Below are 15,101 nucleotides of genomic sequence, written 5' to 3'. Positions count from 1 at the left end.
TTTATGTCTTATTAATCACTATTTGAATATTATTTATTTTAAATATTTTTAGAAATTTATTTTACTATAATTTATTATATTATATTATGAGAATTTCCATTTTGTGTGTATAATTAATTTTTAAATAAATGTTATCAAACCATTATTTGCACTTTTCTTATTTTTAGAAACAAACGAAATATTGGAATTAAAAGGCATTGCTTTAGAAATTCTCCATAATATTTGTGTGGAGGTAATGCTTTTCATTTTCTTGAAAATGGCATATAACTTTTACTTATAATTCATTTTTATTGGTTGATAAATTTACTCGGTACTACTCGGTAATTTATCAAATTCCTTTTTCATTTCAGTTTGAAGAACAAGCTCAGCATTGTGCAGAAAATGAAAACTTTTTAAAGAGTCTTTTTTCCTATATGCAGTATGATCAGACTTGTTTTCCTGCTTGCCGAGTTTTGGAATGTTTGATGCTTGCTAGGAAAAATGTTTTTGATTTATCTACTGTTGGTAAGATTGCAGTTTGCATGATCATTGTAATATTCTGAGCATGTATGTACTTATTAGATATCATTTAAGAAAAACAAAAGTACAAGTACATCTTGACAATTTAACTAGAATCTGCAGACGTGATTTCTTTCTTCCAAAATACTGTAATTTTTAATTTCTTGAAAACATCACAGTGTATTGTGTGTATTAAATAGCATTCAATATTTGTATGCAAAAGGTAAAATAGAATGATCTCTACAGTGTTGAAAATTTAAACTTTATCAAGTAACAAAGTCCATTTGAATTAGCAAGTTAAACCTGTAATAGATATTAAAAGTTACATATTATATGCAAATATATTTTTTTCCTGTAATGAATAATTGAAGTGATATGCTTAATGCAGGTGTAATTTTCTGTTCCAATAATTTATTACTAGATCTTATATTTTTTTATTAAGTTCTTTGTTTTTTCACAACAATAGGAGAGAATTTTTTTTATATTGCACATGGCAAACATTATTTTTCTTACAGAAAATCTGCAAGATATCATTACTGGATTAGATGATGCTCATCTTGGGAATTTCTGCAAAATCCTTGCAATAACATTATCTGAACTTGACATGTATGAAAATAAGACATCATGTGAGTAATGTTTTTACAAAATATCATAAATTATACTAAATTTTATTTATTCATCTTGTATCCTCTAATATTCTTTCTCTCTCTTTAAGTGTATGCTCAAACAAAGCAGAAAAAGAATCAAAACTTTTATGTTCGTGATATAAACCAAGGTAAATTTTGAAATGCCATAGTAATTATAGTTTACAATTCTGTTTGGATAATTTTTATTATTTCTTTGTTATATTCAAAATTTAATAGATTTTATTATTTTGGAATGTATTAATATTTTATCTTGTTTAAATACAAGCAATTGTTTTTTAGTTATAAAGTATGAGAAAGTTTAATATTACAATTTTGTTGCTGTTTAATACTTACAATTTAATCTATCTAATACTTCTGCAATATGTGATTAAAAATATTATGAAACTTATCTGAAAATTTTAATTTATCATTTAATTAAGAGCTTGTAATTTCTCTCTCCTAAAAAAGTTATATTAATAAAAAAAAATCATAAGCATTAACTTTTATATTATGATGATATTAATGAACATTTACTTCATTATATTTCATGCACTTTTCATTCATTTCATTATGTAATATGCATAGTAAAATTAAGAATGTTTTGAAAAAATTAGATTGAGGAAATTAATTATTATTGGTTTTTCACTAATTGTGTTCATGTTACTGATTTGTTTAATAAATATACTAGATGCCTTTTAACCCTTTACACTCAGAAAACTAATGTCTAATTATATTCCTTAGAATGTAAGAATTCTTTCGTGCATAGGAACCTGAAAGTATAGATGTTTTAATTTTTCAAAGTTATTTCTTTTTTCTTATTATACAATTTTTATAATGATGATTATGTAATGGGAAAGTATGGGAACAATTCATCAATCAGAATGATGAATCAGATTTGATACCCGTGTAAAAGGTTAATGTCTATTTAATAAAATGAAATTTATAGTTTTGATATGGAATTATATTAAAATATGATTTAAATGATTTATATTAATCTGTACTTAATCAGAAAGTGCTTTGTTTTGATTCATTCTATATATTTCTAAAAATTTTCTGTGTTTTAAAAATCAAAGGATTATTCATGTAAAAGAATGACATTTTTAATAGAAACTTTTAAAATGAAAATTGGCTTTAATTTAGTTTTTTTTAACTTCTTTTAGACGTTATCTTACGAACACCAAAGATTTTATCCAGGCTTGTTGATGTTGCTTGTGCTAAACCTTGTAAGTATTTTTTTCGTCTGTTAAAGATTTTTATGTAAGAATAATATTCAGCATTTTTATCAAAAGATTGAGATAAAAAGATCACTGTAAAAAAATGTATTTATGTTAATTAGAAGTAGTGCATGTATAAAAATATCTGCATCATTTTAAACAGTATTTTACTTATCTACATTATGGGGACATTGCTTATATTATTTCAGCTTGAGGACTGTTTCACAAGAAGTAAATTTAAAAACATAAAGAAGGAAGTTTCTTTTTTACCTTTACCAATCTTTAAAAAAACATATTTAAATTTGTTGATTTTATAACTTTTAATATGCGAATTTCAACTATTTGAAACATTAATTCTAAATGTTAAAATATACTTTTTCTGTTAGAATTTTGAAGTTCTATATTTTATTAGAATATAATCTACTAATAATAAAGATGAATGTTTGTCTGTATATGTTGGTGCTCTACAGACCAGTTTAGTTTCAAATTTTTCCTGCCATAACTTCCAAAACTCTTACAACACAAATATGATTTTTATGCAATCCTAAAATTAAAAAAAAAAAGTATCTTTTCATTAAAACAAATTTAATATACATGCAAATTTTTTCTGAATTTCATTTTTGTCTTATTTTTAACTATAGATTACAATGTTGCTCTAAAATTCAAATCTTTTTATTGTTTCATCATATATTTAATTCTGTGATTTTCTGCATTATTGAAATTTAAAGAAATATTCATTTCAATATGTGGGTAATTTATAAGACAAATAAAATAAAAAGTGATTTACCTTATCACAAAATAAAAAACAACAACATATGTTTAAGTTTTTAATAGTTTCATAATGTTATGGAGCTAGTCTCCATTTGAAAAATTCGTATGCACTTTGAACAAGATATGTAATTAAAATAACATGGCTTTAATGTCTGGGAATTTGACAAAATGATGAGCATGAAGCTGTATATAAACAATAGTTGAAATTAAATGTACATCAATATTTCTGGTGAACCAACTGGTTGCCAAAGGTGACTAATATTGTATAAATTTAAACTTCATGTGTTATTAAAATAAAATTAAAATAATTGAATATATTTTCTCCATTTAGAAATTACACATTAAAAAACATTATTTTTATAGAAAGGTGAATGGTGTTAGATTTTATCTAATTTTCTGTATACTATTTTGAGAAAGGTGTCAATTATTGTAAAATTATTAACACACTAATGATTTCACATACCCCAAACTGATTAAAATAAAGAAGATCATTATTGTAATGATTCAGCTTCTTCCTGGGTGACCACTGTGACATTCCTTTTTCCCACACTCGATAATGTACATTCCGGGCCATTCTTCATCAACGAAACTCCCACAGTGTTAAGTGCCTCCAGATTGCCAAATGGAAGACCCTCCTTTTAAGTACGGTCATCTGGCCATTTAGTGCTAATCCAGATAAGGAACCACACGTGCGTTTCCCAGGGAAATAAATCGTGTCTTCGAAAGGCGACAGTGTCAAACACTCCAGATGTCCTGCATTTTTCCCATGGTGGAGGGTGAATCATCAATGGACATTTTCCCACGGGCGACCAGAGACGATTGAGGTTGTTCTGAACGGTGATTGGGTAACAGGGAGTCTGAGAGGAAAATAAAAGGTGAGATTTTTCGGAAGAAGACGGAGAGAAGCTTCGTGTGAACCAGGGAGAGAAGCTTCGTGTGAACCAAGGGAGAGAAGCTTCGTGTGAATCGGACTTCTGCGTAGAATTCCACCCGAAGAAAATTCGGTGGATTCCGAGAGCTACCCCCGGAGTAGCCTAAGACGCCAACAGCCTGTTAGCTGTTCTTGTAAAGTTGTTTCCTTCGAAATGGTTCGAGGAACTATTCTTGTGTAATTTTCGTGTTGTAAATAGCATCATTCATTTAACCTAGATTAGAAAGAGTTGTTTTTATGTAATGAAGCTGTAAATAAAAAAACTTGATCATATCGCTACCTGTTTTTGGATCGAGACTTTACATTATACAAAGCATTTAGGTTTGTACTTGATTTAGTAGTGAAAATTTACAGAAACTTTTCAACTATGAAGCTAATTTCTTTTGATGTATATGAGTTAAAAAAAGCAATAAAAACCACTAATATGATTAAGCATATTGTAAATATCATAATTTATTTCATTTTTATAATAATTTTTATTTACATATTTAATTGGAAGTAAGTTATTTATTTTTTATATCATGTTATTTATTTTAAAAGTATTATATTCATATTTAAGAGTATTCACTTGCTCCAAAATATTTTAGATGTACCTTGGTCCGATGCGGCTGCTTCTAGTCTTGCAGAAAGCGAACAATGGCTAAAATGGATTGATGATAGGTGTAACGAAGATAATGCGGCTGATGATTATGAAAATGACCCTTTTATTGGAGGTTTGCTTTTAAAAAGTGTTATTTTGTTTATTCTGTTCATGCAATATTCAGACACTTGAAACTTATGTGGCTAAATTATTTTTAATCTAAATATAATAGTTTAAATTTAGATGATTGAAATGATGATTTTGAAACAATAATGATTTTTCAACTTTCTATATTTCAAGGTATTACAACGTGGTCAGAATGCTCAAATTATGGGCCTCCCAAGACTGCAATCAAAATTACCTTAGAATTAACATTCAGAGCAGATGCAGTTTGTGTACTTGGTTTGCTTCTTGTTGGAAGGCATCGAAAAGAAGTAAATTTAAAAATTCCATTACATAATAATTTTTTTTTGTTTTGTTCAAAAAATTTGTATTGTAATATCCTGTTTCAATCCTCATGTAATTGTTTTCCACTCTTAAATGTGCTAATAACTCTTTTTATAAGCGTTTCAGTTTTTGAACATACTTTAATTTTTATATTACTTGGAAATTGTAATAATTTAAAAGAAGCAGATATATAAACTCTATATAGCAAAATACTTGTGATTTTCTTTAATCTGAAAAGATATTCCAACCCAAATCTTAGATTCTCAACTAATAAATTTTTTAGCTTGAAAATAATAGTAAATGTGATGAGATAGCATAACTTTATTATTTAACATTGTAAAATATCAAATATGAATTTTTCATGTATAAAAAAGGAGATAGGATTTCCAACTTTGAAAATTGTACTTTTAATTCTACCTTCTTCTATTTTATCAGAAATCTTAATATTACAAAATCAATTATATACTGCTCTTTTCTGTTTAATGCTTGTGGCTGTAATGAAAAAATATTTCTTTAAACTTATAGATTAGATAAATAATTTATAATAGATTCATATAATTTGATTTATTAATGCTCTTAATTTTGTGCTGTGCTTTGACTTGTTGAAAACAGCTCTAATAATTTTGAATCCCATTTGAATGTTGTGAAGAATGATCTAAGTTAATCCACTATCTTAAATATAAATTGCATTTAAAATCATGTTACGTACAAAAAAGAAACAATATCACCAGCTTCTCATTCACAATAACTAATCATTATTAATCCTGGTAAAAGTAGTGGCCAAGAGAAAGAATTTGCCTCCAAAATGCTATATTGCATTAATGATTTTTATCACACTACAAAATATTTTTCATATTTTAAGAAATTTACTATCTTGGCAAATATAACTGATAGAAGGTCAGTGATATATATATTTATATAAATGTGTACAATGCATTTAATTATAGTTTTGAATTAAATCTTCTGAAAAGACTGTTATTATAATATAGGCAGATTTTAAACCTTCTTAATTTCACGGATTTATGCAAATAATTGTTAACAATGGTAGTCTTTATTATCTATCAAAAATCATCTAAGGGAATTTCTTGATACTTTGAATTTATTAATTATTGATTTTTATTTATCCAGTGTTTCAATCATTTAATAATTTTAGGTACAAAAAGAACTAGCTGAGTTAAAATTGATTCCTCAACTATCAGATCTATTTGATCACTTCCTGTGGCGAACTAATGTGTAAGTTTTTTCAAAAATGATATGAATATGATGTTAATTTTTATTTATAATTTCCAATAATAAAAAAATAACTCTTTACAGGAAATGCAGTATTTTCCTTATTTCACATTTATATATATTTTGTTATTAGTGAAGAATTTTTAAGAGAATTAAAATTTTCCTTTCAGCAGGCGGGAATATACTAGACTTCCTGGGCATAACAGTTCTTGTGAATGTAGTCCAGTAAGTATTTCAAAAGTCTTTTGTTGTCTTATATTTAATTTATTGAAGGCATAAAATTGTTTTAAGTATTTTCAAGTTTTATTCCTGTTCTTAAGGAATGTACATACATATGGAATATATGAAAAGTTTTGGCTTTACGGAATTGTCACATTCCTTGTAAATAGTATGTATATAAATACCTATCTAATCCTTAAAAAATGGTATTAAAAATGATATTAATCATTGATCACTGTTCCTGCAGAGTTGATTATAAAGGGCTTGATTGCATTGACAGTATATTAATATTTAATGCAATTTATTGGTAGTCAAAGATTTAATTAATGTTCAATCACTTGCATCTTGTATTCTTGTTTACATGTAATCTTATTTAATTTTTATCTAGAATTTAATGTAAAAAAAGACTGTATGTTATGATATAAATTAAAAAAGGCTATTTAATAATTTTGAAGCGGTTTGATCTTCAAACAAATACTGAAATAAATTTCTATAAAACAAATGCTAATAAAAATTTGTATGAAATATCATGGCAGATCATTAGTAGATTAATAGATTATATCAGCTGCTATATTCTAATAAAAGCAAGATATTTTTGTAAAAATATTATTATGAATTAAATCAATATTATATATTTTCCCTTTAAATCTTAAATTTCTAAAAAATTTCTACTAAAATATGTAATTGTACGTAACATTCAATATTTTTAATAAATGAGAATTTTTTTTTCTGAAAATAATTGTTATATTGTTGTTATATGGGCTACTAATGAGAGAACAAATTCAGCATATATGGTTCACTCTTCTTTTGTATGATAGATCACTGTATTATACTAAAGTGCAAATAATATTTAAAACATTATTTTCTCTCTCTCTCTTTTTTTTTTGTAGGAAGTTGCCTTGAAAATACAAGTTTTGAGATTAATTCATAGCTTTTGTGACCATTCAGAGTATGTATTCATATCTTTATACATAGTTATATATAAAAATGAAAATTTTGATGCTTAACTTTTTTTCTCATGCATTACTTTAAAAAGAAAAGACAAGTAGTTTGAAGAAGAGCATTAATCCCAAAAATGTTCTTTGGAAAAAATTAAAAAATATTGCATTCCTCATCCCCCTCTTAATCAAACTTTAATAAGATTCTTTACAAAAGCAGTTTGCTTAGTTATTTTTAGAGCATATGTATAAATTTATTTGAGGGTAAAAAATTAATTTTGAACTTTTTAATTTACTCTTATTTTTATGTTACTGGTTAAAATTAATATTAATTAAATTAATATTAAATGTATTTTATTTTGTGAATATATATATATAGCTAAATATATAACTAATTCCATTGCTTATTTAAATATATTTAATAAACTTTGTTTTGTTTTGGATAAAAAAATTATCTTTTTTGTAACTTTGTTTTTCTCTTAAAAATTCCTTTGAAGAATAAATTCATGAATTCTTTCACTAATTATACAGAGAAATAAGAATACGCTTATTTATAATTTATACACTGTTTTTAGGCTGTAACATGTAGATGAAACATTTGGCATCTAAGCTATAGATTTTTCATAAAAACATTAGAATGTGCTGTCCTCTTATGAGGAGCTCATGTCTGTGAATAAATGTATCATAAAATAAACCAATTAAGAATATATGTATTCAGTCTTTATTATTCATTCTTGGGGATAAAATTTGTCAGTTTAGTTTAGTGCTTGGTTATGTCAAATTCATTACCGTTGTATTTCATCAGAATTCACATATAGGACATCATTGTTTTATTTGACCTTTATTAATAGAAAAACTAAATATGGGCAATCTCCACATAGATTATCTTTTTATCCATATTTATTTTAAACATGATTGCCACAGTAGTGGGAGTACTAGGAAAATACAGGGAATTAAAAAATCGTTTAAAAGCATTAAAATTTAGAAATTTCAATGAAAATCATTAAATCATAGAAATATATAGAATTTTAAGTTTTTTAGTTGTTTTTTTTCCCCCATCTGAAAATTACCCATCTCTAAACATTGCAAGAACAAAAGGTTTTAGCCAAGCTCCAAAAACGAAGTAACACCAATCATCATTTAAGACTGAACTTACATGAATTAAAACTTGTTGCATCATATTGGTCTTTTTAATGAACATATGTTCACTGATAGGGAAATAGCCAAATAATGTATGAGAGGTCATACAAAAATATAGTACATTATGTGTTGTGGATTTTTTAAACAATCATTTAAGAAGGTTTTATAAAATCTGTAATATGTTTTGATGAAACTTTGAGCATCATTTCACAAAAAAGACCAAATTGATCTTATTGTAAGATATTGGTGTGAATCAACCATTATTATCTCCGCAAGATATTGGAATTCAGTATTTTTAAGGTATACATTGCTCAAGAATTATTTGAGAATTTTAAAGAAGTTATATCAAGTTTAGATAAATAATTACTCTTGCAAATTAGTATTGAAAATTAAAGAAAATTAAAAAAATTTAAATTGTATCAAAAAAGAACTTTTTTGCAAAAATAACACTTTGAAATTTTAGATCTAGATACTTGTGGACTACACATGATGTATGGATATTTTCAGTATGGACATAATTATACTGAATGGAAAGTAGATGTTACTCTAAGAGCAATGTATAGAATATTTAAATATAATACAATTAAATCTGCTGATTTCTGATTTCCTGGGAAAGTTACAAGTTCTGAATTTCCATTGATGTTTTGTTCTATCCATTGGCTAGAAAATGTCATTGTTTGTGAATATGCTCTGAAAATGTTTGACAATATAAAAAATTTCATAGATTTCAATTAAAAATAACTTCTCCTAGATCTACCATGATGAATAATATTATAAATGCTTGTCAGGATAAATTGATTCTGGTTAAAATGAATGTCTTGTCTTATATTGCTAATATTCTTCAGCCGGTTCTTAAAAAATTTCAGGCATCTGAACCAATGGTGATTTTCTTTATATAAAAGTCTTTTCATTCTTATCAAGCAATTATTGAAAAATATTGTCAAAAGAAATATGTTGAAGGGGGGGAAAAACCCATTAGACAGCTTATTTTTGATAGAGCTTAATAACCCTAAAAATCTATGACTTCGAAAAATATCATTATTGGAGTAGGGCCTACAAGTTAGTTGATAACTTGTGGAGCTACAGAAATGGGAAAAAGAGAGTTTTTATCAGGGTGTTTTATATTTATAAGGAATGCAATAAAAAATATTTAAACACATACTTCAAAATTTTGCTGTTTTAAAAGCATTGAAGAATGATGTATTGCAATGGTTATTGAAGAACAATCCATTATTAAGTGAAAAATAAATGTTCTATTTGCATAAACTTTTTTATTCGAACTTCAAATTTGCAAAGATTTAATTAGAAGTTTTCCTGAACAAATTAAAAAGTCAACATAAAAAGCAGCTTAATTCATTTAATGAAAAAATTTGTTTGGATTATTTCTATTCTAATATTTTGAAATTCAAAGAGATGCCTGATTTTTGAAAAGTTGTAAAAGTAATTCTTGTGTTGTCGCTTGGCAACACAACTGTGAAAAGTAGATTTAGTATCAATCAGGATATGCTCTTTGAAAATTTGAAAGAAGATTCTTTTATTGGTCCAAGAACTATATAGAAATTTTTATAGAGGTTCAAATTTCAAAAGATTTGCTTCAATATGATAAATTAGCACTAGTGAGTTATTAAGAAGCTTTAAAGAAGCAGAAAAAGAAGTCCGGGGAGGGGGGGGGGAAGAAAAAGAGTTTAGCAACTGCAAAGCAGCATTGCGAATAAAATTGTTACAAAAAAAAATTTAACTGAGGACTGAAAAAAAATTATTACAGGAGTTTCAGAGATAAATGCTGAAGTATATAAATTAACAAAAATAAATAAATAAATAAAAAAAAATCTTGCTTTGTAATATTTTTTGGTAAGTAATTATTAAATCATTTATATCATGATAGCAGAAATGTTATTATGTGTTTTATTTCACCCGAGTCCTTAATTTTGCGTGACTTTTAATTAAAGAGCATAAGAGGTGAACAATATCCTTTTTGCCTTAATCTGTAAATTTTGTCTTGCTGAATTCTAGACAATAAATAGAGATAATTTTTTTTTCTAAATGTAAATATAAACATTCTTTTAATATACTATTATTTTGTGTAATGCTAAATTGTTGCTTCCTTTCCTTTTATTTTTCCATGCATTTAAAATATGGAGTATATTATTCCATTATAACTAGCTCATGTGTACAGTTCATGTATTTTCTCTTATATTACATACATGTATAGGGAAAATAAAAGGATTTCCCCTCCCCCAAATTTGAATAGCAACTCTGTTTAAACTAAATGTTTCAAAAAGCAGTTTTGCATAGCCTGAACTTTATAATTAAGAAATTTGCAAAATTTAAATGAATTTATCGAATTCAGCATTTTAAAATTAACTTGTTTGTGAGATTTTAAAAAGCTCGATATTTAATATACTAATCAACAATTTTACATATATATTTTCTTTTATAGTTACAAGCATGTAATGCTGTCTTGGAGTGAATATAGTGAAATAACAGCTATTGAAGGTAAATAAGAATTTTTCTTTTTAAAAGAAATTATTAGATATGTAAATTTCAATTTTTTTCTATAAATTTGGTATGGATTTATTCAAGATATTTTTAGAAAACTGAATATAAGATTTTCTTGCTTTATATTTACTTATGAATATTTAAATTTAAAAATAATTAATAAATGTGATATAGATACAGTTTCTTTTTTGTAATCATTAAGAATAATTAAATCTTGGATTTGAAACATGTTTTATCTCCATATGTTCAATTGTTCATATCTCCAATTGTTAATCCCCAATTTTGGTTTCATTTTCCTTATAAAAGAAATTTAACTTTGTATTCTTTTATTAAAAACCATACAATTTTTATAGGATTGAATTGTGAAATATTTGATTTCTTTTAATGTGTATACATATATGTATTTATATAATTTTTATATTAACTGTGTACATTTTGTTATTCATTGTAGAAAGATCTGAAGCTGATTTTCCTACATGGTATGTAAAATTTTCTAAATGTATATTATTTGTGTTACATGCACAATTTTTCATCAAATTTAAAAGAAAAGGCTTAGATAAAAATTGATATTCATTCCCTGTATAATAGTTTTCGTAAGGAAAAATCTTCAATTGGATGGTTGAAGGAAATTAGTATTATATGGTCTTTGAAATGCTTATTTCAATTTTAATTTTTGTGAGAGCATATTACTTACTTCAAAGTAATAAATATGAAATGAATATGGGACAAGATAAATCCTCTTTCTGGTAGGTTTTATTAATTTTAATAATATTAATTTCATTCAATTCATCACCTTTTTATACATTCTAATTAACAAAATTTAAAACAAAGAACAATTATTCAAATAATTAATTCAACATTTTAAAATTTTTTAATTTTACGTATTGAAAACATGGTTGATGCTTAGCTTAGAAAAAAACAGCGTTAAATAATTTTGAATGTTAGAACTTTTATGAAAATCCTTTATGTGAGTGTGAAAAATATTTTAAAAGCATCTCTGAGATTCTTTTTATACTTAGAAAATTATGATCTTTGATCAAAATTTCCTTACAGTGATGTAATCAATATGTTTTAGAGTTGGAACTTTATTTTTGTTTTTTCTTGGAAACAAAATAATTTTAAGAAATGCAGTGATACAAAGCATCTTTTATGTAAATTGTGTGAAGTACAGAGGGGTCTAAAAGTATTATTATAAATGAAAAAACAATCTTATGTATAAATAATTAAGATGGTATTTTTGAAATTTACCATAAAACAAATATGTGTGTGTTATAGCTAGAATCTTTTACATTTTAATGAATAGAAAACTTAATTAGAAATGATGTGGTTAAAAATTGCATTTATTTAGATACTGAAACCATACGTTCAGATAAGATATATTTTAATTGCTTGTTTTTTTAAAAAGGAATTGGAAGAATACTTTTTAGAACAATAAGGGGAAAAAATTCATTGATTATATGCTTTAGTTTTGATACAACTTTGATTTGACCAAATTAACAAAATACAATAAAAACTTTTATTCTTAGAAATAAAAAAGTCTGAGAACTAATAAGAAATCATCAAAGCTGCTTAAATTTTGTTTCTTAGTTATAAAGAAAAAGGCTCAAATAACACTTCTTAAATGAGTAACCTAATTTAATAAAACTTTGATCTCAGCTAAAATATAGCAATACCTAAACATACCATTTCTGTTTTTTATATCTTAGAATTTTTTTTTTTTAATGATAGCAAATTCTATGAACAATGGTATTTGCCTGTGAAAAGAAAAGAAAAAAAGGTGCATGATTGCAAAATGATTTGGTGAAATAAATTAAAGTTTTACAAAAAAATTAAATTATCGTGGAAAAGAATGTTTAAGATATTTGATATGGAAAAGTAATTAAATAACATTTAATGTAATGGTGAATCAATTATTTGTAAAATGGCTCTTCTAGTCATTAACATATCACTAATTTCTAAAGCATTAGATATATCCAATTAGAAAATTGGTTTATTTATATTAGACAAACATTGACGAAGATGCTCAAACTGCGCATTACTCAATAATAAGTAATAATTCTAAAGTGGGAAAAACCTTGGAAGAAAATGCTTTAAATTGACTCCAACACTTGGAGTCTAAAAAAAAAGAAAAAAAATGGCTTTAAGTCAGCCATAATTGTTGTAAATATAACCATTATTTATTCAAAACTAATGTCATTATTTGGAGTAGATTAGCATTAATTTTTATGAGATTATTGAAGTGATTATAATAGTATTTGAGACAGGCAGAATATTGTACTGTTTTATTGATATGTTACTGCAATTTGATTGAGTGGTTGAAGTTTCTGTGTAGAAATATGTGATTTGAAGGACTTTTATGCAAGATATGAATTCAGAAATGTTCTTCAGAATGAAGGGCCTGGCTTGGATTTTAGTATTATTCCGAACTCAATGTATGTTTGCCTGTGAAACCACTATTTAGTACTCAAATAAATACCTTCAATTATTACTTATCAGGAAACTCGAATGTGAAATTTTTTTTTATTTTCTTTCAATGAATTATACAGTGATCATCAGCAGATTCCAGAAATGTTTGTTTATTATCAAAGAGTATTTTCCTCTTAACTTTCTTCTGCTGAGTAATGACAGTTCTTTGAGAAAAGCTGCAGCTTCTTGGTAATCACACACAAAATTGCTTTAAATGAAGTAAAAATTATATATATATATATATATATATGAATTAGTAAATATTCTGTCTAAAAGTTAACATAAATAAAAGTTTAGCTGCCAAGAATTAACATATCCTGTCTTGGTTAATTCTTTTAGGAGTCACATTATTGCATAAAAAGGCCATCTAAATGACTGCTGTTGTTACTAGATTTCAGCCTTTTAAATAACTTACAACAGATTTTTACAAAAAGAAAAAGAGCAAGTACTGAAAACTTGTTAAATCATATTATCATAACATTTTACTTACAATTTATGTAATGTGTAAGTTGAATTTTATGATGTGCATTTTTGTATTCAGTCTTAAGTTAGCTGTTTTGGGCAAAATAATGGTAATATTATGCAATGTTATTATCTTTACAATATTGAATATAACTATATTTTAAATAAAATTTAATTTTTCAATGAAATGTTTCCACATTTTAGTTGGTTTGTTTCAGCCAAAAAGTGTTAAAACATTTTTCTAATTATATTAGAATATTAAAATTTAAAAAAAAATTAAATATGGCATATAGGATTGGTGAATATATAAAAATTTAGATTGTAATTGTTCTGTGAAACATTTATTGAACTCATGTAGCATTAAAAATAATTATTTATTATGTCTAAAATGTTTTTCCAATTGGAAATGCATCTCTAATTCTATTTGTAATTATTTAGAAAGTTTTTGATCTATAATTAGCGTGAACACCCAGTAAATAACAGAAATTTCATAATGACTATATGTGGGGAACACTTAGTATTTCATTATTTAAACAGAAAAGAAAAAATTCTGCATTTTGTAAAAGTGCATTAAAATCATTTTTAGTAGTTAATTCATTGTAATTGAAAATATTTTTATCCTTTCTATATGATAAATGTATATATTGAATGTATAATATGTTTATATATATGTATAGGCTTAGGCCCAGTGCAATGTGTATTGGAAATAATGGACTTCTAAGTAAGATCGTCGAAGTTATTAAAAAAGAAACAGGAGCGTCTACTTTCAGGTGATTTTTTTTCCTCACTTATGCAAAGAACGTTCCTTGTTTTTAAACTAGCCCAAAATTTATTAATTTTTTATGAATTTCTTTAGTTTTTTATTAAAAACTGAAGCAGTGGTTCAGCAGAGATAGTTATTTAGAGAAAAATATTTTTATTTTTTTTTACCATTTACCTTACTGCCAACCTTTTGATTTTCCTATCTGACCATTGAAATTGATTATTTCAAAAGAATTGTTGATCACTAGGATCAGCAAATTTTGTATGCATTTAGATACAAAATATCTGAGATATTGACAGAGCAGAAAATCTTACAAA

The 15,101-nt window shown here is 25.4% G+C and overlaps 1 protein-coding gene across 3 annotated transcripts in view; it reads left to right on the top strand.

Annotated features, from left to right (window-relative positions):
* LOC129984743 (short transient receptor potential channel 4-associated protein-like) overlaps positions 1–15,101 on the top strand; it is a 36,806-nt gene that overhangs the window by 8,047 nt on the left and 13,658 nt on the right. For 2 of the 3 annotated variants that reach the window (XM_056094691.1, XM_056094693.1), the window contains exons 5-17: positions 168–232; positions 351–504; positions 1,014–1,124; positions 1,214–1,273; positions 2,285–2,347; positions 4,628–4,753; positions 4,921–5,054; positions 6,221–6,300; positions 6,468–6,522; positions 7,407–7,465; positions 11,035–11,090; positions 11,545–11,572; positions 14,699–14,791. In XM_056094691.1, coding sequence (XP_055950666.1) covers positions 168–232; positions 351–504; positions 1,014–1,124; positions 1,214–1,273; positions 2,285–2,347; positions 4,628–4,753; positions 4,921–5,054; positions 6,221–6,300; positions 6,468–6,522; positions 7,407–7,465; positions 11,035–11,090; positions 11,545–11,572; positions 14,699–14,791 — 1,084 coding nt within the window. The remainder of the gene's footprint in view (positions 1–167; positions 233–350; positions 505–1,013; positions 1,125–1,213; positions 1,274–2,284; positions 2,348–4,627; positions 4,754–4,920; positions 5,055–6,220; positions 6,301–6,467; positions 6,523–7,406; positions 7,466–11,034; positions 11,091–11,544; positions 11,573–14,698; positions 14,792–15,101) is intronic. The other variant, XM_056094692.1, reaches the window with a different exon arrangement.

The sequence above is a fragment of the Argiope bruennichi genome, chromosome 9, assembly GCF_947563725.1.
Source record: "Argiope bruennichi chromosome 9, qqArgBrue1.1, whole genome shotgun sequence".
NCBI classification, from domain to species: Eukaryota; Metazoa; Arthropoda; class Arachnida; order Araneae; family Araneidae; genus Argiope; species Argiope bruennichi.
Note: the sequence above shows the minus strand (reverse complement) of the source record. Positions and strands in the feature narration are given on the sequence as shown.